This window comes from Simochromis diagramma, unplaced genomic scaffold (assembly GCF_900408965.1).
Source record: "Simochromis diagramma unplaced genomic scaffold, fSimDia1.1 OVJJ01000416.1, whole genome shotgun sequence".
NCBI classification, from domain to species: Eukaryota; Metazoa; Chordata; class Actinopteri; order Cichliformes; family Cichlidae; genus Simochromis; species Simochromis diagramma.
In genome coordinates this window covers 498-24,842 of record NW_024387080.1, presented here as the reverse complement: position 1 = coordinate 24,842, position 24,345 = coordinate 498, and the positions used below count along the sequence as shown (strand labels likewise).

Genomic DNA, 24,345 nt, shown 5'->3' with positions numbered 1-24,345 from the left:
TGAAACTTTGAATTTATAATAAAAAGCTACTAAAGCTACTCAATGCCATCTAATAAGTTGGATTTTAGTTTAGTTTAAATATTTCAATATTGTGTTTGATGCTTTAAACACTTGATGAGTTTAATGCAGGATAACTGAACCAACACCACTGAAGTGGAGGAAAATATACCCTTCCCCAATCATCTGTCCCGTCAGGCGTCCCCAGCTTTTACTTCTAAACCTACTTCTCTTCTTCTTCTTCTTCTTCTTCTTCTTTTTTTTTTTTTTTTTTTTTTTTTTAACAAAATCACTGGATGTAATAAATACATTGACCTTTCCTTTTAAAAATTTCCTGAGCAGTGGTGTAAAAGTATCTGTTAGGTAGTCTGTGATTGTTCTTCCAGGCTGCAGGATTAACTGGATTTCGAATGCAATTCTCGAACTCACAAACTAATTTCTCATCATTGCTTAGCACACAAACTGACACAGGTTAACGTGACCACACAAGCAGAAGTTTAGATCGACTTTATTTTAAATCAGTATATAATAAAAGGAATAAAAAAGGAGTTAATTAAAGAAACTAAAAATGACGCTTTAAGTAATATAGGATCATAATGTAGTGGAAACGGTAAATTGACCTAACCTGAAATTTCGAGATCTGCTCCAGTGATCTAGACGAGTGTGATCTGGCATATTGGTGCAATAAGTCCGTCAGATAAAGAAGAGTTACTCTTCTTAAGGGTTACTTAAGTGTTTAAAAATGAGCTACAAAATTCACAAATGCTAATATTTTATTAATTCGTTAATATATGTACCAGTGAATATATGCTCACATTTGCATGACATCAGAACCACCTGCACTGGGGTATTAGTGTTGTTCATTCCAATATACAGTGAATTGCTTAATCAAATCTACAGGCGATAAATTACTCAGGGTCTTCAAAATGAGAGTTTTTATGCTTTTTATAGTGGTCACAATTCAAGATAGTCCGTATTTGACCTGTACCGGTCCAGAAAATTTTGAAAATTGAAATTGTGGGTTTCAGTCAGGGTTACTGATCTCGTGTCTGCCTATACAATAGTAGTGTCTTTATTCATTATTTCTCAATTGAGATGAAAACATGCGCTAATCTTCCGATTAAAACGTGAAGCAGTTTTCCGTAGGTTACCTGGTTCACACAGGGAAGCCACAGGTTCAAGATAAAACAAGGCGAAATGTCACTCATCGGTTCGCGTTACGACACATTCCGCACAGTCATCAAGCCACTTTCAGTTTCTGAAAGTAAGAACTTCCCTTTTATAGCACACATGGACACTGTGCAATAGACCTGGAGCTTTAGGTAAAAGAAGCAACTGAGTAATTCCAACTGTGAAAAAAATACATTGTTCGTTGTTCAAACCGAAAACACTGTGTGCTGTGTGAAAAAAGATGCCGAAAAAAGGAAGAAAAAACCCCACAAACAAGTAATGCAAATTGATGAAATGTGCAGTACCAGCTTTTATTATAAATTACACAGATTTAAGTAAGGTGGCCGTTAATGAAATTTCATTGTATTTAATTATTTTTATTTTCGGGGTGTAAACTGGCGCTAAAATCGAAATAAATATTCAAGGAAGATGTAAATTTTTTCATATCACAACTTAACTATTTCAGAAACATGTAGAGGTAGCCTAATGAAAAAAAAAAAAATCAGCCGTGAGATGTGTTTCTTGTTTTGTGTTTCACGTATTTAAGTTCATGTATTTATGTTTGGCAGGTAACTCGTAGTGACGTAAATTACTAAATTAACGAGGGTGATACCTTAGCTTGTTTAAAAATGCTGCCTATCCTCCACTGTGGAATATTTTCTTTGATTTGGATGCAAATTCTAATCTGAGATTTCCGACATTACAGTCTGTTGCACGTTGAGGCCTCAACCCGCTCACCTGCGGGTTTCCCAGGTATGGAAAATGAAATATGTTCGCTCTGCTATAAATGCGGCGCTGCAGGTCTGCTCCATCAGAACACCGGGAGACATCCGAGTTTGCTTCATACAAAGGAAGTTTATACCTTTAAAAAATGATGAACAGGATTCTCTTTGCTTGCCTGTTTCTCGCTCTGTCCACTGAAAGCTCCTCGCTAAGCTGCAGATGGATGGATCATAAATTCAGACAGCACAACGAAGAAACTCTGAATCTGCTTGATACCATGGTGAGTGTTTTAATGTTTTAATATTAGTTAATTTGTTATTTTTCGTGAAAGAATTATTTCAATTTAGCATCTGATGACTAAAACACTCAATGTGTTTCAGGCTAAAAACTCCACTAACACCACTGAAGTGGAGGTCACCGTGGCCTTCCCTAATCACCTGTACCACCAGGTGTCCAAATCATCAGTAAGTGAACCTCAGCTTTGACTTACTGAAAGAAAACCCCATAATTTTCGTTTAGGGTAGATTCATTTTGTCTTTTAAATCCACTCTTATTATTATTGAAGCATTTCTAAAGTGGTCTGTATTTGATCTTCTTCTTCTTCCAGGCTGAGGATAAACTGGCTTTCACTGTTCAGATTCTGGAGGAGGTGGCTGCCCTGTTTGAGGAGGATCACAGCTCTGCATCATGGGAGGACAGCACAGTGAGGAACTTGCTCAATATTGTCAACAAACAGGCTGAAGAGCTTCACTCCTGTGTAAGTTCACTTTCAGTTAGGTTTTTATTACATTCGAATATGATACTTTACATGACATGACATATTCTTAATTGTCATTTTGCTTGTAATTAAATTAGATTGGGAGCCACAGTCACAAGAAGAAAACCACAAAGCTGCACATGTACTTTAAGAGACTCTCACATCATATCCTAAAGGAAATGGTAAGATCACATCATTCTCATTAATTTGGGGTTTAGATCATCCTTAAGATAAATAGATATAATAACTTGTTTCAATAACAATAAGAATACTAATATTGGTATTTCTGTAGGGTCACAGTGCTGAAGCCTGGGAGGTGATCAGGAAAGAAGCCAAAGCCCATCTAATGAGAGCAGAACAGCTGGCTTCATCTCTGCACACGGCCCACTAAAACCTGTCTGTTGTCATGTCTGTGATGACGACTGTGTTAATTTAATTGCTTGTCTATTTATTTAATTTATTTATTTATTCACTTGGTTGTTTGTATATTTATTTTTGTTTTGTTTTGATTGTTTTTCTATGCTGATGAAGATTTAGGAATATTTTTTATCTTTATAATGAGCAAAATGAACATTTTGTAAAATATATTTTACTAAATAAAAGAATCTATCTTCTTACAAAGTGAATTTATTGTTTATATTACTGTTTAATATCAAAATGGTGAACTTGTAAGTTCCTTTAACCAGATTTCGATTGCAATTAAACTAAAAAATGAAAAGCAAAACTCCACAGTGCTTGGAAGTTCACGAAAGTGGAATGAAAGTGTTCTTTAATGGGTTAAAAGGAAAGCCCATAATATAAGATGTAACTCTTCTGTCACTTAATCAATAAATTGACACGATTAAGACAGTTATTTCATGATGAAATAAACAAAAATGTGGGTAATGTTTTTCCAGCCTTTCTGTTTTACATTGATCCAGTTTGGGCCAAATTTTAACTGATGGCCTCACATTTGGAATATTTTGATATAGAGAGGAGTTCATGGTCTCCTCAGGGACTACAAGTTGTTCACGTCTTATGGCTGCAAAACAAGTCCTCTTGTATCTGTGCTAAAATACTTAATTTCAGATGTGGTGCTGTGAAGTTTACTTTTTGTTAAATAATTATAAATACTGTCGTCTAAGCTTCCACTTAAATTATTTTACAACCTGAAAATGACCAAATTATTTATTTACTCTTTTATTTATTTTTAATGCTCGAATATGGAAAAACTTAGAATTGAAGAAGTATGTACCATTTTTCAGTTCTTTTATGCATGATATAGGTATATTTGTATAGGCATTGTGCTCATGTACTGCATCAGTCTAACTTTTACTTTGTGTGGGGTGGCTGAGGCTCAGGTGGTAGAGCAGATCAGCTACTGATCGGAAGGTTGGTGGTTCGATCCTTGGCTTCCCCAGTCTGCATGCCTTGGGCAAGATACTAACCCTGAGTTGCATTCATCGGAGTATGAATGTGTGTGAATGTAGTTTAGGTTGCACTTGAAGTGCTTGTGTGAATGGGTGAATGAGGCATGTTGTATAGAGCGCTTTGAGTACTCCGGGAGAGTAGAAAAGTGCTATATAAGAATCAGACCATTTACCAGATCAGGGGTGGTACCTCTGAGATGGCAGTTAGTCGAACCTTGGACAATACAGTTTACATCCTGATCGTGGAACACTGGACCAGCTCTTTATCCTCTTGAGGATACTTGAGGGTGCATGGGAGTTTGTCCAACCAGTCTACATGGGCTTTGTGGACCCGGAGAAGGCACTCGACCATGTCCCTCAGAGTGTCTTGTGGAAGGTACTTCAGGAGTATGGGCTGTTTGGCCCATTGCTATGGACCACTCAATTCTCATACAACCATTTCAGGAGCTTGGTCCGCATAGCCAGCAATAAGCAATAAGTCAGACTGGTTTCCGGTGGGTGATGGATTCCACCAGGGCCGCCCTTGTCACCGGTTCTGTTCATAATTTGTATTTAGAGAATTTCTAGGTGTAGCCAAGTGGCAGAAGGCTCAGATGTTCTCTGAATCTCAGCTCTGCATTTCGTATATGATGTTGTTCTATTGCCTTCATCGGCTGATGACCTCCAGCTCGCACTGGAATGCTGCACAGCCAAATGTAATGAAGTGAATGAGAATAGCACCTCCAAATCTAAGGCCATGGTGCTCAGCCAGAAAAGGGTGGACTGTCCACTCGTGATCAGGGATGAGTTTGTGCCCCGAGTGGAGGAGTTTAAGTATCTTGGGGTCCTGTTCACGAGTGATGGGAGAAGGGGGAAGGACATTGACAGACAGAAGTGCTGCGGCTGCTGTACTGGTCCATCAGGGTGAAGAGAGAGCTGAGTGTAAAGGCAAAGCTCTCAATTTACTCGTCATACTTTATAAACCAAAAGAAACCAAACCAAAGAAAGTCTCTAAAGTGGTCTTGGTGCTCATACTCACTCCACATGAGGTATCAGTACTTCTACTTTCTATGTTGTAAGAGCTTTTGTGAAGAATCAAAACAATCTTTCTATATAAATCTGGACAATGTGTCTAATGTTTGATTGCACTCATTAAAAATAAGTGCAAAACCCTTATTCTTGATATTTCAGGAACAGAAAAATCAACATATTTCAATTTGTGTGATAAGAAAATATTTATTGACTTTAACATATCAAATAATATGTCTAGTTTATTTTATGGAAAATTTTCAGAAATCTAATAAATAAATGAATAAATAATACAAAAATAAATAATAGTGTCAATATTATGAATACAATAAATAAATTAAACCAATTAAGAAATACAAATACATTTTAAAAATTTATCCGAAAGACGAGTTTTAGTGGGCATTTCCCAGAGAGTTAACCAGGAATCCGCATTGACTCAGATGATCTTCTGTTATGTTCCTGATCGTCTCCCAGGCTTCAGCACTGTAACCCTACAGACAAAACAATATTATCATTATTAAAATACCAGCGGTGTAAAATCTGTCATATTGAAATACAGGTTTAGTAAAAATAATGCAGACTTACATTGGCCTTTAGGGTTTCATTTGAGAGACTCTTGAAATGCGTCAGCTGTGTCGTGTTGCTGTGGCTTCCAACCTAAATAACCCACAAGGAAAGAACAAAATATATTTGAATACATCATTCACCACTTTAACTTATTCACATTTGTCAGAGACTGATAAAATATATATAATAGAGACTGAATTCATTGTAAAATTAAAAAAAAATGCAATATCATTGTTCATTGAAATGAAAGTGAGCTTACACAGGAGTTAAGCTCTTCAGCCATTTTGTCGACAATACTGAGAAAGTTCTCCACTGTGTTCTCCTCCCATGGTGCAGAGCTGCGATGCTTCTCAAACAGGGCAAACAGCTCCTTCAGAATCTGAACTATGAAAGCCAGTTTATCCTCATCCTAGAAGAAGAAGAAGATGAAGATGAAGAAGAAGAGATCACTATAGGAATACTTCTTTAAAACTTCAAGATGAATAGTCAAAGAACAAGAATTCACACAGCTATGAGAAATTTCCCAGGGACCGAAAATCTTTGTTTGCACAGGAACAAATGTTTGAAAATAACATTGTTGTGTTTTGTCTTTGAATTATACATTTTTATGCACAGGAGTTATGACAGAGTCGTGATAAGAGACAACTCCCTTGGCTCTGTGGGAGAGAATCCCTTCGACCCTTTCATAGCTGAACAGTCTATATATAGGTAAAGACAAACTTTTGTGGATTTGCAATCACGACACTTTCCATTCTTTCATTAAAAAAGAAACAACTTTATGTAAAAAGCTGGGGATGACTTACTGTTGCGTTGGACTTCTGGTGATACAGTTCATTAGGGAAAGCCACTGTGTGCTCAATTTCAGCATCCTTAGTGGTGTTAGTAATCTGCATCACACACAAAACACGCACACACATCATATCCATGGAACTAATCAAACTATTTAAATCAATACCATGTTAAACATTATGCAAAGAAGTGCACTCACCATCATATCAAGGAAATCCAAAGCTCTGTTGTTGTACACATGGAATTGACGTTTTATGTCGTCTCGATCTTTTACAATCCATTTGCAACCTAGCAAAGAGCCCGTACTGTACATCCCGAGAAACAGGCAAGCGATGAAAATCCTGCTGATCATTTTTGAAAAATGTAGAAATTTCCTTAGTGTGAAGCAAATTTTTAGGTCTCCTGGTGTTCTGATGGAGCAAACCTCAGGCGCTTCATTTATAGCAAAGCCCAAGTACACACCTATTTCATTTTCTAATCAGCTGGATAATCGTCTCAAAAGTAAAAACATAGCAGATTTATGTCATCTTTTTAAGATTTAATATCTGTTCTTTCATTGATAGAGAGTGCAAGATTTCGTTTTCTAACTCTATCAAGTAGAAACTAGAAAAACGTGAACCAGAAAAAAGATTTATGTCATTATTTTTTTTAGCTTGTGTTTGTGTTTTTTTGTTGTTGTTGTTGTTGTTGTTGTTGTTTTTTTATGATAATTGTGTCATATAAAGACAGTGTTGTACAAAAATTGGCTATGATATAACAAAAACTGAGGCAGCAGCAACATGAGATGACGTCAAGTTACCACATAAAAGCATAAAAACACAAATCTCCACCTCTATGTCAATCTCTTAATACTTGCGATTAACATGAAACCTTTAGGCGATTTTAAAGTAAACGTAGAACAACAGTCGTTTAATTAGTTTAATTAGTTTAATTAGTTCAATTAGTTTAAATGTAATTTAATTACTGTCAAGTAAAAGTTTATTTATCCGAAATCTGTTTTTACTTCTTGATTTTAATCTTGGAAAATTTAAGATAGGAGATTTACAGCAATGTTTTTCAGGGAGTCTTTACTTTCTTGGCAGTTTGCAAGACATTAAGGTAGCTAAAATTTAAAAAAAAATTAGTTTTAGTTTTTTAACCTTCAGCTGATTTCAAGTAAACGTCGGATAATGGTCGTTTAATATATGTGTATTTTAATTACCGTCATGTAAAAGTATATTCATCTCAATTCTTTCTTACATTATTTTAACTTGGAAAATTGAAGGTTGGAGATTTACAGTAATTATTTTCAGGCAGTAGTATTCACCTTCTTTGCGGGTTGCAAGCAGTAGCGGTTTTTGATATCAGCATCGTGGTGGGGGGCGGATTCACGGGCATCGGCAAAAATAAATAAATAAATAAATTGCTCGTACTCATGCTGCCCAGACATCAGCCAGCGCGTATTGGGAATGGCATAGGCACCATCGGTTTTCTATCGCCCATTTGCTGGGAGTAAGGGCGCCCTCCGTTTGCGAGGTGCGCCTGCTTCTTGCTGCACAGGGAGGAGAGGGCGGGGCGGCGGGGGATTCTTTGACTGGTTGGATAGCATCTAATAACCAACTCGCAAAATAAAACAATAAAAAAACCAACAAACACCAAACACGAGACATCATGATACTGACTTATCATTCTAATTCTAGCGCGAGAGCCCTCGGTGCGCCTGCTTGCTGCTGAAGTCAAAGTAAACTTTATTGTCATCTCCGCTATATACAGTCCGGTATATAGAGAGACGAAACGCCGCGCCTCCAGTTACAGCAGTGCAAGTAAACGAACAACAAATATAAGAAGAGTAAGAAAATAAATACACACTTTAGGACTCGGGGTAAAGGGATCAATAACAATTTAAAATTTATAATTTACAGTTTGATGATCTGTCTGTGAAGGTTCTCAGTCATCCAGGTCATCGTAGTCAAAGGAGCTTGCAAAGAAAAGCGTCTGGACTTCTTTAAGTTACTTGAAGACGTTTCACCTCTCATCCGAGAAGCTTCTTCAGTTCTAAGGTCAAATGGTGGAGAGTCCCAGATATAAACCTAGTGGGAGTATCCCCCCACAGAGGGACAAAAGGACCCCCTGATGATCCTCTAATCGCCTGAGCCAAGGTGTGAAACTGGGTGTGGGTCCCAATCAGCCAGAGTTTCGGGTGAGTTCATTGTGAAACCTGGCCCCACCTTATCATGCGAATTCCTGAGGTCAGATGGCCCAGGATGTGAGTGGGCGTTAAGGCGTCTGGGAAGGGATCTCAAAACTGGATTATAGATGGCAGAGAGTTGGTGTCGTAAACCACCGCCTCTGTTCAAAGATGGTCGCTCACAGTGGACATAGATGGCTTCTTTCACTCCTCTTTCAAACCATCTGTCCTCTCTGTCCAAAATGTGAACATTGGCATCCTCGAAAGAGTGTCCTTTATCCCTAAGATGCAGATGGACTGCTGAGTCTTGTCCTGTGGAGGTGGCTCTTCTGTGTTGTGCCATGCGCTTGTGAAGTGGCTGTTTGGTCTCTCCAATGTAGAGGTCTGAGCATTCCTCGCTGCACTGTACAGCATACACCACATTGTTAAGTCTGTGTTTTGGCGTTTTGTCTTTCGGGTGAACCAGTTTTTGTCTGAGCGTGTTGCTGGGTCTGAAATACACTGGGATGTCGTGCTTGGAGAAAACTCTCCTGAGTTTTTCTGATACACCGGCTACATAGGGGATGACAATGTTGTTGCGTCTGTCTTTCTTATCCTCCCTCGCTGGTGTCTGATCTTCTTTTCTGTGCCTCTTTGCTGACTTTAAGAACGCCCATTTAGGATAGCCGCACGTTTTGAGTGCTTCCTTTACATGTGTGTGTTCCTTCTTTTTTCCTTCAGGCTTAGAGGGAACATGTTCTGCCCGGTGGTGTAGGGTCCTAATTACTCCAAGTTTGTGTTCCAGAGGGTGATGGGAGTCGAACAGGAGGTACTGGTCCGTGTGTGTGGGCTTCCGGTAAACTTCGATGTTGAGGTTGCCATTCTCTTCAATGTGCACAGCGCAGTCCAGGAAAGGCAAACAGTTATCCTTTGTGTCTTCCCTGGTGAACTTTGAAGTTTGATGATCTCACACACAGCCTGTCGACAGGGGAGGGGGGCCGGCTGCTTCCAAATAGAGCGCATTTCATTCATAAAGATGTAAATCCAAGCCCATATGTATTCATGATTTAAATCCTGGGTTGTGTGAAATCCCAGAAATACACCTTAGACAAAGTGAATCTGTGAACTAGGTGTAGGTCTATTAGGTTATATTGTGGCGATCGTTGAGTTGGGGAATTTGTGTTCATACTGGAGTGCAAAATTAAAACCAATGGAAGATGGACAAGAACAGTTCAAAGCCATCAGGTGCTCAGTTTAGAAAAAATAGAAAAGAAGAGGAGGAGAAACGAGCAAGAGATACAGGTAAGCAGATGTGTCATTGGATAATGGCAGGTCATCCTGAAACAATCAGAATCAGAATACTTCATTCCCTAAGGAAATAATGTGGGTTACAGTTGCTCCAAAGAGAAATGGTAAAAATAGTCCTGTTCTCATTGTATGACGAATTATGATGGCTGTTTGGTCGCCATTTGCATACAATGCATACACTCTCTCTCTTCATATGCATGTATGTGTGTGTGTGTGTGTGTGTGTGTGTGTGTGTGTGTGTGTGTGTGTGTGTGTGTGTGCGTGCGTGTGTTTCTCTGGCGAAATTCAGTATGGTTCCGTCCAACAGTTTTATGTTACTGTACAATTCCTAATATGTTTTGTGTGTGTGTGTGTGTGGGGGGGGGGGGGGGGGGGGGCTCCAGAGGGAGTGTTCGCCCGGGGCACCAAACAGGCTAGGACCGCCACTGGTTGCAAGACATTAATGGCAGTTTTAAAAAAAAAAATGGAAAAAAATGAAAACAGTCAACGTCGAACACATTTCGTTACTTGTGATGAAATAAAATGAAAGCGGATGTGCGCCAAACGTCAGTGACGCTCCTTACGCACGTTTGCTTTCATTTTCAAGTAGGGTTGATTACAGGAGAGAAGAAAAGAGTATAGAGTGATTTAAGTTTATGTTTTTTCAGGTTGTGAAATATATAAAAAGCCAAATATACTGGTCGTATAAGTTGCAGAGTGTGTTATGAAAAGTCTTTAGCAGGGCAGGAGCTGTGAACGGAGAACAGAAAGTCTGTGGCGTCTACAACAATATGTAACAGAGCACTAAGGTGTCAAATAAAAGGTGTCAAAGAGATAAATGTATAATTTATTTATCCCATCAATTAAACATACATTTCCCATTCATTCCCAAACAGGACTCAAAACATATTTTACTAATATTCCAGCTGCACATGAAACCTATCAAACCAAAGGTGCGAGCAAATAACACTACCGTCACACCCAGTTTAGAGACACTGCAATCAATTTACCACTGGGCACGCACTGCAAACAGTTCTGGTCTCAGCACAGCTGGGAATCAGCGGTATGCGTAACCTGCAGTCTGGATTTATAAAAGGGAAGTGGCACAAATTAATAAACGAAAAGATAAAAACGAGAGAGGTTAGTCCGCTCTTCATTCATAACAGTCTTTATGGCTGGACGGACTAACCAAAGGAAATTACAAATCAACCAAAAAGAAACATTACCTGCAGAGGCATCACAACAACAGAATATTGATCGCGCGCAGTCGATCTACAGCTTGAACACCATTAAAACGTCACACGAACAACATACCCACTCGCACCAGAGTGAGTTAATTGTCTCTGGAACTTCCTCACCGAGGAGCGCTGACCTCACCTCACACACCTATTAACTTTCAAAGTTCCTCTGCCAATCACACGGCAGAAAGCAGCAAACTGCCAGGTGACACTTGTTCCAAATAGAAACTCTACGCCGCCTATAGGTGATACTCGTAAACTACAGCTTCCACTTTGGGTATTTTTTTTCTCTTTACCGAGGAAAACGAAAGCGGCTGCCACGTGAGTGAAGAATGGGCGTAGGTATGAATGAGCAGGTGTATTTACCTTGGTTCATTGCATCATTGCGTCATTTCATGTGGCCTGCATTTAGCTTTTTTAGCAGTTTCTTCATTATTAAACAGCTTGCACTTCTGCTGTACTTGTAAATCAGTTGTGATGTATTTGTGTTAACCTCATGTAACCGGTAGTGGAGGGCAAACCAGGAGTATTTATCTGCTCCGATTCTGAATGAGTCTGAAATAATAATAACTGAAAAAAGCCCCCCTCAGCAAAACAAAACAAACAAACAAGAAAAGCAATCCAGCACATGTAGTACTTGCAATGACGTTATCGTTAACATATATCTGACCTGTGATCTGATCACTTTTGTTTCATCACCTGGTTCATGCATGTGGGTCCACCGTCTGCTGCCCACATGCCGTTTCTTGACAATAATAGATGAAAAGTCCTCAAAGCAGCATTAATACCCCTGTAAACACGTTAACTGTTTAGTATCAAAACGTAAGCCTATACACGATTTGGTACAAATGAAATCATCAGTGTGAGTTGAGTTGTCGTCATGTTTCTTAGGTGGTCAAATGGATGTGTATCTCCAGGAATCCTCATAATGAGGTCAAACCCTCATACATCATGATATCTTATCTTCTTTAAGATATATTGTTAAGTGTGGGATATTTTTTTTTATAGACGGAAATTTAAATCCCACGTGTACGACATTACAGCTTGTTGTACCTGCGGGTTTCCCAGGTATATAGAAAATGAAATATTTTCGCTCTGCTATAAATGCGGCGCTGCAGGTCTGCTCCATCAGAACACCGGAGACCATCCGAGTTGCTTTCATTACAAGGAAGTTTATTACGCTAAAAAATGAATGAACATGTAACCGAGGACAAGGGATGAGTACACGGGGCAAAGAAATAATTGATCATTTATTTATTATATGAGTTAAAAGTACAAATTCCCAGTCGTTTCCAGACAGGACTTACAACACATCCCGCTGATATCCCAGCTGCACACGAGACTTACCACACAAACTGTGCGAAATAACACTGCAAACCCGTCACACCCCGCTTAGCGACACTGCAATCGTGGCACACACTGCAAACAATTCGGGTCTCAGCGCAGCTGGGAATCAGTGCTATGTATGGCCTGTGATCTGAGAGATAAAGGGAAGTGGCACAAACAATTAAAATAAAAAAACAAAGAGAGGTTAGTCCGCCCTTACAAAACTTACTCTCAATCGATAACCGCCTCTACGGCTGGACGGACTAACCAAAACAAAATTACAAATCAATCAAAAGAACAAAAAAGGACAGCAGAGACAGCACAGCTGAAAAACAAACAACATTATCAATTAAAATATTACCCAATAAAATACAATTTTATAAAACCATTCAAAATCATGAAGCTAAAACAAACACTCAATATACCTACAATATTGATCAGTTTCCCTGCGCGCAGTCGATCTAGGGCTTGATCAATTCTTCTATTAAAATTCGTGGTCACACTAAAAAAGTCCAATGACACATTAAAAATAGGCACATGCAAAAGCAAAAGATCCAAACAAAAGTGGCAAAAGTCTCTTACCGACAGTATACCCACTCGCACCTGAGTGAATTAATTGCCTCTGGTTTTTTCCACAGAAGGGCGCTGACTTCACCCCACACACCCACTACCTTTTCACAGCTCTTCAGCCAATCACCTGGCAGAGAGCAACAAACTGCCAGGTGACACTTGTTACAACCCTCCCCTTCAAAGGGCATCGGCGACCCGACGATGAGCTGAAAAAGAGAGCACACTTAAAATTTTGCTCATTTTATAATGGATTGTGGCAATTTAACTGGGTTTGAGTGTGTCCAGCAGTCTTCCTCATTGACCTACGAGACCCTTGCGTCAAGCTGCAACATCTTCCTCCCCAGGTTTCTAGGTCCCCAGAACAATCCAAATGGGGCACCCCCACATGTGTGGGACTCAACGTCCCTTCCTCCAACACTGCAGAATCGCCTCCATCTCCCTGTTCTGTAAACATCGGTTCCACTTCATCAACCCATTTACTGAAGTTTGTGGCCAACATTCCAGTAGATCATCCTGTTTTGACATTTGTAGGCCACTATCCTTGGTCTCCATCCAATTCCCTGATTTGAATGTTTCTCAACTCAGTTCGATTGTACTTGTCGAAGTGGACAGGTGCCAGCAGGAGCGACTCTGAATCTACTACGCCATGACCAGGAGGAGGTCGCACTACTTGAAAGGGCGTGGGATCCCAAAAATCTTGAATCTTATGCGACCTCTTACAGAGTGGTTTCTCATATAACCAAATCGCCCTGCTCCAAAGCAGGACTAGCACATTAGAGGAATTCCAATCTCTCGGAACCCTTCTCCTTTCTAAACCGTTGCTGCACAACATCATATGCAGCAGCCAAGGACTTTGGTGTTCCTGTACCCACTCTTCAAGAGTGACGTCCTCATCAACTTCACTGCCAGCACCCAACCAAAAATCCACTGGCAAACCGTGGCTCTCGCCCGAACATTCAAATAATATGGAGTCATGCCAGTTGTCTGATGTACTGTGGTGTTATACGCATATGTGACTTGGGAGAGGTGCCGCGGCCACCGGCGCTTTTGTTCAGGAGGCAGGGCACGCAGCAAGTCATGAAGTGTACGATTAAATCGTTCACATTGACCATTACCTTGTGGATGATAGGGTGTCGTCCGACTCTTCTCTATCTTATAAATTTTACACAGCTGTTGCACCAAAGCGCTTTCAAAATTTCGCCCCTGATCAGAATGTATACGGCTTGGAGGCCCAAATAAATGAAACCAATGCTTCACTAAAGCCTCTGCCACTGTACTGGCTCGCTGATCTTTTGTAGGAACAGTCTGAGTATATTTAGAAAAGATGTCAGTCATTACCAAAATATTCTCTTTACCATCAGTTGAGGGTTCAAGTACTGTAAAATCAATTGCCAAAATTTCATGAGGCCGAGATGCAGAAATACTACCCATAAAGGTTTTAATCTTTGGCATAACGGCCTTAGAAAGAACACACCTTTCACAATCTCTGCACCATCTCTCAATATCTGCATACATGTGCGGCCAATAATATCGCGAGCGCACCAACTGCAGTGTACGCTCAACCCCTTGATGGCCATGCTCATCGTGGAGTAAACGAAGGATGCGGCTCTGTAAACACTGTGGCAGCACCAGCTGGTCAACCTCCCTCACTCCATCAGGAGTATGAGTGCAGCGATACAACACAGACTCCCTTTGTTTCATCCGCCCCCATTGACGGACCAATTCCCTCGAACCCTTACCAAGACCATCTCTTTCCTTTGAATCTGGCAACCTGGCCACCTCCCAATACTTTAAGAAGGGACCAATCACAGGGTCTTGTTTCTGTAACGTACAGAGATCAGAGAAAGAACAACCCGGTAAAACACTTATCTCTGCCTGAACACTGGGAATCATCTCACACTGCACTCCAATATCATTAGATAATGGACCATCCAATTCCATTACAGTTCCATGTAGGCGGGACAATGCGTCTGCATTAGCATTCTGAGCCCCAGGCCGGTATTTTATGGTCAAATCAAAAGCGGCCAGCTCTGATGCCCACCTCTGTTCTGTGGCACCTAGCTTTGCCGTGGACAGATGGCTTAGTGGGTTATTATCTGTAAATACAGTGCAACGATGACCCAAAAGATACTCCCTAAACTTTTCAGTGACGGCCCACTTGAGAGCTACAAGCTCAAGCTTCATGGAACTATAATTTCTCATATTCCTCTCTGTAGGCTTTAAGCTCCGACTGGCAAAAGCTATTGGCCGCAATTTACCCTCCTACTCCTGGGAAAGCACTGCCCCTAGACCCCCATAGCTTGCATCTACTTCCAATGTAAATGGCTTCTGAAAATCAGCAAAAGCAAGTACTGGTGCAGAAAACCAGAGCAGCCTTGAGCTGATGAAAACTTTGTTCACACTCCAAATCCCAAGAATCCAATAACGGTTTTGGGGGGGTCCTACCTTTCTACCTGGAGGGAGGAGTGCAGAGACCAATCTATGCAAGGGAGCAGCCATGCGTGAAAAAACCAGCTATGAATCTCCTATAATAACTAGCAAATCCTAAAAAGGAACGCAGTTCTGCTAGATTGCTGGGCGTTTTCCCAATCCCGCACTGCAGCTATTTTATCTGGATCAGTAGAAACTCCTTCGGCAGAGACCACATGCCCCAAATATTTCACTTGCCTCTGGAAAAACTGGCACTTGGAGAGTTTCACTTTAAGCCCCTCTTTATCCAGACGAGAGAAGATTTCTTCCAACCGCTCCAAATGCTGTTGCACGGAGGATGAAAAAAACAATCACATCATCCAAATACAAAAGCACCGACTGATGTCTGCAATCTCCAAACAAACGCTCCATCAGGCGCTGAAATGTACTGGGTGCATTACACAAACCAAACGGCATGCGGTTGAACTCAAACAAACCAAATGGGGTACAAAATGCAGTTTTTAATCTTATCCTTCTCAGCCATTTCCACCTGATTATAACCACTAGCCAGGTCCAAAGTGGAAAAACCACTGAGCACCAGTCAAAGCATCCAAGGATTCTTCAATCCTTGGCAGAGGAAATGCATCCTTTTCTGGTCTTGGCGTTTAACTGTCTATAATCAACACACATGCGTAGACTTCCATCCTTCTTTTGAACAAGAACTATTGGGGATGAGTACGGACTACTACTTTCTCTGATGATGCGAAGCTTGCAGCAGCTGTTTGATATGATCCCTTGCCAGTTCATACTGAGACGGAGGGATTCGCCTGTATGGTTGTCGCACTGGTGTTTCATCTATCAAAGGAATTTCATGAGTGATCAATTTACTTACAACCAACATCCAACTCATTCTTGGCAAACACGCCGCTATACTTCTGCAATAAAACTTTTGCTTGCAGTTTTCTCGCTCTCCTCAAGACTTTCAAATTCAGGCAGATCCAATTCCGCTGCATTGTCTGCCATTGTATGACTGGAAATATAAGCTGTACAACACTGTGAATTTACAGAGACCTGTATTTCAGAGTTACCCTCTGCTAGCACACTGGCCAGTTGAACTGTAGCAATCACCCGACGAGGTGTCAACCAGACATCAGTTTTAACCCACATTAGTAACTGGAACAAAAGCCTCCCCTCCTTCTCCCTTTACCAATGAAGGAGACACCAATAGGCCTTCCGGGAGAAAACCATCATCAGGCCCGAGGGGTTCAATCAAGAGGTCAATAGGTGTATTCACAGGCATCTTTGGACAGGTAACAGGTACATAACTTTGCGTTCCAGCTGGAACACAGAAAGACTTCTTACCCTGTACTCTAACACGATGGGGTTCAGGAGAATTTGCCATGGCCTCCATCATTTGGCAGTATCTCAACGCTCTTCTCCAACCACGTGGCGCAGTCTTCAAAACTGGAGCTTCCCAGAGGTCAGAACCATATTGTTTACACAATTCAGAGTAAAGGGGGTTCAATACATTCATTCCTAACACACCAGGTACAGATGTCTTTTTCTGTGCCATGTGGCTATCTGTTGGATCTCCCACAATCAACAACCCCTCGACGAGGTAGGTGAATTCCAGGATTGTAACATCCAACTCAATATACCCAGAATAAGGATTTGTAGGCCATTAGCTGCTTTAAGTCCCAACCAACCACAGTCTTTAAGCTTTTTATCACTGAGATGAGAAAAGTTATTTTTAAAAGAGCTTTCTGTGATTGTTGTGACCATGGACCCTGTGTCCAGCCAGACATGAAATAATAACCCCACCCAAATCAACCTCCCCTTCCAAGCATTCACCAACTAGATGACCGAGTTCTACATTACTGGAGCCTTGCAACCCTCCCCACCAGTGTTTGGCTCTGTGCACTTGGTGGGTACTATTTTCCGCAGCCCCAGTAGTTGGCCATCAGCCCTAGCTGCTCTTCATGCTGATTTCCATTCAGAATTGGGTAATGTCGGGCCAAAATCGGGCAATATGTTCCAATTTGCTCACACCTAAAAACAAATGGGTTTACCATTCACCGTCCTTCTACGTCGAAAAGTGTGATTGCTAGAAGCAGCCACCTCCTGTGGGTTTAATGCCTTAATGACCAACTCTAATTGTGTCTGTTGGCTTTTTAAAAAGGGACACCAACTCAGCATATTCTGATGTTCTAGAATCTACACTTTCACAAGAAAGCTTGCATATCTGCAGAGACTGAAAACAGACTGATTATATCTAGACCTAACAGGCTGATTCTCATGCTGTGCCATCCAACCTGGTCGCTTCGGCTCTCGCCTCACGAATCGTCCACTGTGGGTTGGCATTAATCAAATCTCTAGCCTGATCCTCAATGTTCAGATCTCTAACACCATCACAAACTTGATCACGCAGATCTTTTGAAGCTTTTCTTGCAGCTTCCTCATCCGTTTTAATAATCTGGTCCATTAAGGCCATCAAGGAATGAGAAAAGTCAATTAAGGACTCGCCTTCTAATTGTTTGCGATTGAAAAACTCTGCGTTGCAAAGAAAGGTGGGAATCTAAGCAACTATACATTTCGTTTAGTGTATCAAAAATTTTCTCAACATTTTCTTTCTGTTCCTTTGGCAAAACCTTTATCTCAGTGCGTGCAGTACCCTCTAACTGGTTAAAAATGATTTTGAGCTTGCTCTTTTTCTGTTCTGCCTCGCGTGCGCACAAAGTCTCTCATTTGCTCAATCCACTCATCTAGAGTCAGTGAGCCCATATTGTCCATACTTCCCTGAAATGTTGGCAACTTTCTATCCTGCGGTACGTATACCACAGGATTGGGGTCTCACAGTCTCTGATTCACTCCTGTAACTCCTGTTGATGTAGAGGGCCCTCTCTGTACCCACAGATGCTGTTTTCAAGTCTCTAAGTTCATTCTCCAACTCCTGTATACGTTGGGCCATTGTTTGTTGCTCGCTTCCCTCCATGATGGCGATCGAGACCTGGCTGCTCCTTCTCTCCAATCTTACAAACCTGTCCCTGCTGTCCTTACAAAATAACAAAACAAAATGGCCCACTCCCTTGAAATCCTGTCGACAACGCCAAAATGTAACCGAGGACAAGGGATGAGTACACGGGGCAAAGAAATAATTGATCATTTATTTATTATATGAGTTAAAAGTACAATTCCCAGTCGTTTCCAGACAGGACTTACAACACATCCCGCTGATATCCCAGCTGCACACGAGACTTACCACACAAACTGTGCGAAATAACACTGCAAACCCGTCACACCCCGCTTAGCGACACTGCAATCGTGGCACCACACTGAAACAATTCGGGTCTCAGCGCAGCTGGGAATCAGTGCTATGTATGGCCTGTGATCTGAGAGATAAAGGGAAGTGGCACAAACAATTAAAATAAATGAAAAACAAAAGAGAGGTTAGTCCGCCCTTACAAAACTTACTCTCAATCGATAACCGCCTCTACGGCTGGACGGACTAACCAAAAAAAATTACAAATCAATCAAAAGAACAAAAAAGGACAAGAGACAGCACAGCTGAAAAACAAACAACATTATCAATTAAAATATTACCCAATAAAATAACAATTTTAAAAACCATTCAAAATCATGAAGCTAAAACAAACACTCAATATACCTACAATATTGATCAGTTTCCCTGCGCGCAGTCGATCTAGGGCTTGATCAATTCTTCTATTAAAATTCGTGGTCACACTAAAAAAAAGTCCAATGACACATTAAAAATAGGCACATGCAAAAGCAAAAGATCCAAACAAAAGTGGCAAAAGTCTCTTACCGACAGTATACCCACTCGCACCTGAGTGAATTAATTGCCTCTGGTTTTTCCACAGAAGGGCGCTGACTTCACCCCACACACCCACTACCTTTTCACAGCTCTTCAGCCAATCACCTGGCAGAGAGCAACAAACTGCCAGGTGACACTTGTTACAACAGGATTCTCTTTGCTTGCCTGTTTCTCGCTCTGTCCACTGAAAGCTCCTCGCTAAGCTGCAGATGGATGGATCATAAATTCAGACAGCACAACGAAGAAACTCTGAATCTGCTTGATACCATGGTGAGTGTTTTAATGTTTTAATATTAGTTGATTCGTTATTTAAATAGTTTTAGAATTATTTCACTTGAGCATCTGATGACTAAAACATTCAATGTGTTGCAGGCTACAAACGCCACTAACACCACTGAAGTGGAGGTCACTGTGGTCTTCCCTAATCATCTGTACCACCAGGTGTCCAAATCATCAGTAAGTGAACCAGCTTTTGCCTATTTATAGAAAAAAACACAATTTTCCCTTAGGACAGATTAATTTTGTCTTTTAAATCCACTCTTTTATTATTGAAGCATTGCTAAAGTGGTCTGTATTTGATCTTCTTCTTCCAGGTTGAGGATAAACTGGCTTTCACTGTTCAGATTCTGGAGGAGGTGGCGCCCTGTTTGAGGAGGATCACAGCGCTGCATCATGGGAGGACAGCACAGTGAGGAACTTGCTCAATATTGTCAACAAACAGGCTGAAGAGCTTCACTCCTGTGTAAGTTCACTTTCAGTTAGGTTTTTATTACATTCGAATATGATACTTTACATGACATGACAATTCTTAATTCATTTGCTTGTAATTAAATTAGATTGGGAGCCACGGTCACAAGAAGAAAACCACAAAGCTGCACATGTACTTTAAGAGACTCCACATCATATCCTAAAGGAAATGGTAAGATCACATCATTCTCATTAATTTGGGGTTTAGATCATCCTTAAGATAAATAGATATAATAACTTGTTTCAATAACAATAAGAATACTAATATTGGTATTTCCGTAGGATCACAGTGCTGAAGCCTGGGAGGTGATCAGGAAAGAAGCCAAAGCCCATCTAATGAGAGCAGAACAGCTGGCTTCATCTCTGCACACGGCCCACTAAAACCTCTCTGTTGTCATGTCTGTGATGACGACTGTGTTAATTTAATTGCTTGTCTATTTATTAATAATTTATTTATTCACTTGGTTGTTTGATATTTATTTTTGTTTGTTTTGATTGTTTTTTATGCTGATGAAGATTTAGGAATATTTTTTATCTTTATAATGAGCAAAATGAACATTTGTAAAATATATTCTAAATAAAAGAATCTATCTTCTTACAAAGTGAATTTATTGTTTATATTACTGTTTAATATCAAAATGGTGAACTTGTAAGTTCCTTTAACCAGATTTCGATTGCAATTAAACTAAAAAATGAAAAGCAAAACTCCACAGTGCTTGGAAGTTCACGAAAGTGGAATGAAAGTGTTCTTTAATGGGTTAAAAGGAAAGCCCATAATATAAGATGTAACTTTTCTGTCACTTAATCAATAAATTGACACGATTAAGACAGTTATTTCATGATGAAATAAACAAAAACGTGGGAAATGTTTTTGTCCAGCCTTTCTGTTGTACATTGATCCAGTTTGGGCCAAATTTTAACTGATGGCCTCACATTTGGAATATTTTGATATAGAGAGGAGTTCATGGTCTCCTCAGGGACTACAAGTTGTTCACGTCTTATGGCTGCAAAACAAGTCCTCTTGTATCTGTGCTAAAATACTTAATTTCAGATGTGGTGCTGTGAAGTTTACTTTTTGTTAAATAATTATAAATACTGTCGTCTAAGCTTCCACTTAAATTATTTTACAACCTGAAAATGACCAAATTATTTATTTATTCTTTTATTTGTTTTTAATGCTCGAATATGGAAAAACTTAGAATTGAAGAAGTATGTACCATTTTTCAGTGCTTTTATGCATGATATAGGTATATTTGTATAGGCATTGTGCTCATGTACTGCATCAGTCTAACTTTTACTTTGTGTGGGGTGGCTGAGGCTCAGGTGGTAGAGCAGATCAGCTACTGATCGGAAGGTTGGTGGTTCGATCCTTGGCTTCCCCAGTCTGCATGCCTTGGGCAAGATACTAACCCTGAGTTGCATTCATCGGAGTATGAATGTGTGTGAATGTAGTTTAGGTTGCACTTGAAGTGCTTGTATGAGTGGGTGTGAATGGGTGAAGAGGCATGTTGTATAGAGCGCGTTGAGTACTCCGGGAGAGTAGAAAAGTGCTATATAAAATCAGTCCATTTACCAGATCAGGGGTGGTACCTCTGAGGTGGCAGTTAGTCGAACCTTGGACAATGCAGTTTACATCCTGATCGTGGAACACTGGACCAGCTCTTTATCCTCTTGAGGATACTTGAGGGTGCATGGGAGTTTGTCCAACCAGTCTACATGGGCTTTGTGGACCCGGAGAAGGCACTCGACCATGTCCCTCAGAGTGTCTTGTGGAAGGTACTTCAGGAGTATGGGCTGTTTGGCCCATTGCTATGGACCACTCAATTCTCATACAACCATTTCAGGAGCTTGGTCCGCATAGCCAGCAATAAGCAATAAGTCAGACTGGTTTCCGGTGGGTGATGGATTCCACCAGGGCCGCCCTTGTCACCGGTTCTGTTCATAATTTGTATTTAGAGAATTTCTAGGTGTAGCCAAGTGGCAGAAGGCTCAGATGTTCTCTGAATCTCAGCTCTGCATTTCGTATATGATGTTGTTCTATTGCCTTCATCGGCTGATGACCTCCAGCTCGCACTGGAATGCTGCACAGCCAAATGTAATGAAGTGAATGAGAATAGCACCTCCAAATCTAAGGCCATGGTGCTCAGCCAGAAAAGGGTGGACTGTCCACTCGTGATCAGGGATGAGTTTGTGCCCCGAGTGGAGGAGTTTAAGTATCTTGGGGTCCTGTTCACGAGTGATGGGAGAAGGGGGAAGGACATTGACAGACAGATCAGTGCTGCGGCTGCTGTACTGGTCCATCAGGGTGAAGAGAGAGCTGAGTGTAAAGGCAAAGCTCTCAATTTACTCGTCATACTTTATAAACCAAAAGAAACCAAACCAAAGAAAGTCTCTAAAGTGGTCTTGGTGCTCATACTCACTCCACATGAGGTATCAGTACTTCTACTTTCTATGTTGTAAGAGCTTTTGTGAAGAATCAAAACAATCTTTCTATATAAATCTGGACAATGTGTCTAATGTTTGATTGCACTCATTAAAAATAAGTGCAAAACCCTTATTCTTGATATTTCAGGAACAGAAAAATCAACATATTTCAATTTGTGTGATAAGAAAATATTTATTGACTTTAACATATCAAATAATATGTCTAGTTTATTTTATGGAAAATTTTCAGAAATCTAATAAATAAATGAATAAATAATACAAAAATAAAAATAGTGTCAATATTATGAATACAATAAATAAATTAAACCAATTAAGAAATACAAATACATTTTAAAAATTTATCCGAAAGACGAGTTTTAGTGGGCATTTCCCAGAGAGTTAACCAGGAATCCGCATTGACTCAGATGATCTTCTGTTATGTTCCTGATCGTCTCCCAGGCTTCAGCACTGTAACCCTACAGACAAAACAATATTATCATTATTAAAATACCAGCGGTGTAAAATCTGTCATATTGAAATACAGGTTTAGTAAAAATAATGCAGACTTACATTGGCCTTTAGGGTTTCATTTGAGAGACTCTTGAAATGCGTCAGCTGTGTCGTGTTGCTGTGGCTTCCAACCTAAATAACCCACAAGGAAGAACAAAATATATTTGAATACATCATTCACCACTTTAACTTATTCACATTTGTCAGAGACTGATAAATATATATAATAGAGACTGAATTCATTGTAAAATTAAAAAAAATGCAATATCATTGTTCATTGAAATGAAAGTGAGCTTACACAGGAGTTAAGCTCTTCAGCCATTTTGTCGACAACTGAGAAAGTTCTCCACTGTGTTCTCCTCCCATGGTGCAGAGCTGCGATGCTTCTCAAACAGGGCAAACAGCTCCTTCAGAATCTGAACTATGAAAGCCAGTTTATCCTCATCCTAGAAGAAGAAGAAGATGAAGATGAAGAAGAAGAGATCACTATAGGAATACTTCTTTAAAACTTCAAGATGAATAGTCAAAGAACAAGAATTCACACAGCTATGAGAAATTTCCCAGGGACCGAAAATCTTTGTTTGCACAGGAACAAATGTTTGAAAATAACATTGTTGTGTTTTGTCTTTGAATTATACATTTTTATGCACAGGAGTTATGACAGAGTCGTGATAAGAACAACTCCCTTGGCTCTGTGGGAGAGAATCCCTTCGACCCTTTCATAGCTGAACAGTCTATATATAGGTAAAGACAAACTTTTGTGGATTTGCAATCACGACACTTTCCATTCTTTCATTAAAAAAGAAACAACTTTATGTAAAAAGCTGGGGATGACTTACTGTTGCGTTGGACTTCTGGTGATACAGTTCATTAGGGAAAGCCACTGTGTGCTCAATTTCAGCATCCTTAGTGGTGTTAGTAATCTGCATCACACACAAAACACGCACACACACATCATCCATGGAACTAATCAAACTATTTAAATCAATACCATGTTAAACATTATGCAAAGAAGTGCACTCACCATCATATCAAGGAAATCCAAAGCTCTGTTGTTGTACACATGGAATTGACGTTTTATGTCGTCTCGATCTTTTACAATCCATTTGCAACCTAGCAAAGATCCCGTACTGTACATCCCGAGAAACAGGCAAGCGATGAAAATCCTGCTGATCATTTTTGAAAAATGTAGAAATTTCCTTAGTGTGAAGCACATTTTTAGGTCTCCTGGTGTTCTGATGGAGCAAACCTCAGGCGCTTCATTTATAGCAAAGCCCAAGTACACACCTATTTCATTTTCTAATCAGCTGGATAATCGTCTCAAAAGTAAAAAATAGCAGATTTATGTCATCTTTTTAAGATTAATATCTGTTCTTTCATTGATAGAGAGTGCAAGATTTCGTTTTCTAACTCTATCAAGTAGAAACTAGAAAAAC

At 40.2% G+C, this 24,345-nt stretch overlaps 2 protein-coding genes, 1 long non-coding RNA gene and 2 pseudogenes across 4 annotated transcripts; 2 read left to right on the top strand and 3 right to left on the bottom strand.

Annotated features, from left to right (window-relative positions):
- The first annotated feature begins 1,937 nt into the window (after positions 1–1,937).
- LOC120742414 (interferon a3-like) lies at positions 1,938–3,349 on the top strand. Its single transcript, XM_040045710.1, has 5 exons — positions 1,938–2,170; positions 2,271–2,354; positions 2,498–2,647; positions 2,746–2,829; positions 2,940–3,349. Exons 1-5 carry the CDS (start codon positions 2,039–2,041, stop codon positions 3,036–3,038), a joined length of 549 nt encoding a protein of 182 aa, XP_039901644.1. The 5' UTR covers positions 1,938–2,038; the 3' UTR covers positions 3,039–3,349.
- Positions 3,350–5,380: 2,031 nt separating this feature from the next.
- Positions 5,381–11,284, bottom strand: LOC120742417 (interferon a3-like). The gene is made up of 4 exons (XM_040045713.1): positions 11,080–11,284; positions 5,891–6,040; positions 5,650–5,721; positions 5,381–5,555 (listed from the first exon to the last, which is right to left on the bottom strand). The coding sequence occupies exons 1-4, from the start codon at positions 11,089–11,091 to the stop codon at positions 5,457–5,459; spliced, it is 333 nt and encodes a 110-aa protein (XP_039901647.1). The 5' UTR covers positions 11,092–11,284; the 3' UTR covers positions 5,381–5,456.
- Positions 11,285–12,330: 1,046 nt separating this feature from the next.
- On the bottom strand, positions 12,331–13,203 carry LOC120742410. Of its 2 annotated transcripts, none has more exons than XR_005697864.1 (3): positions 13,000–13,203; positions 12,847–12,919; positions 12,331–12,568 (listed from the first exon to the last, which is right to left on the bottom strand). It is a non-coding gene; the product is annotated as an uncharacterized LOC120742410 (long non-coding RNA). The 2 variants fall into 2 exon arrangements; XR_005697863.1 differs by lacking the exon at positions 12,331–12,568 and adding an exon at positions 12,623–12,742.
- A 6,082-nt stretch (positions 13,204–19,285) lies between these two features.
- On the top strand, positions 19,286–20,356 carry LOC120742401 (annotated as a pseudogene).
- Positions 20,357–23,183: 2,827 nt separating this feature from the next.
- Positions 23,184–24,086, bottom strand: LOC120742409 (annotated as a pseudogene).
- Between the last annotated feature and the right edge of the window lie 259 nt (positions 24,087–24,345).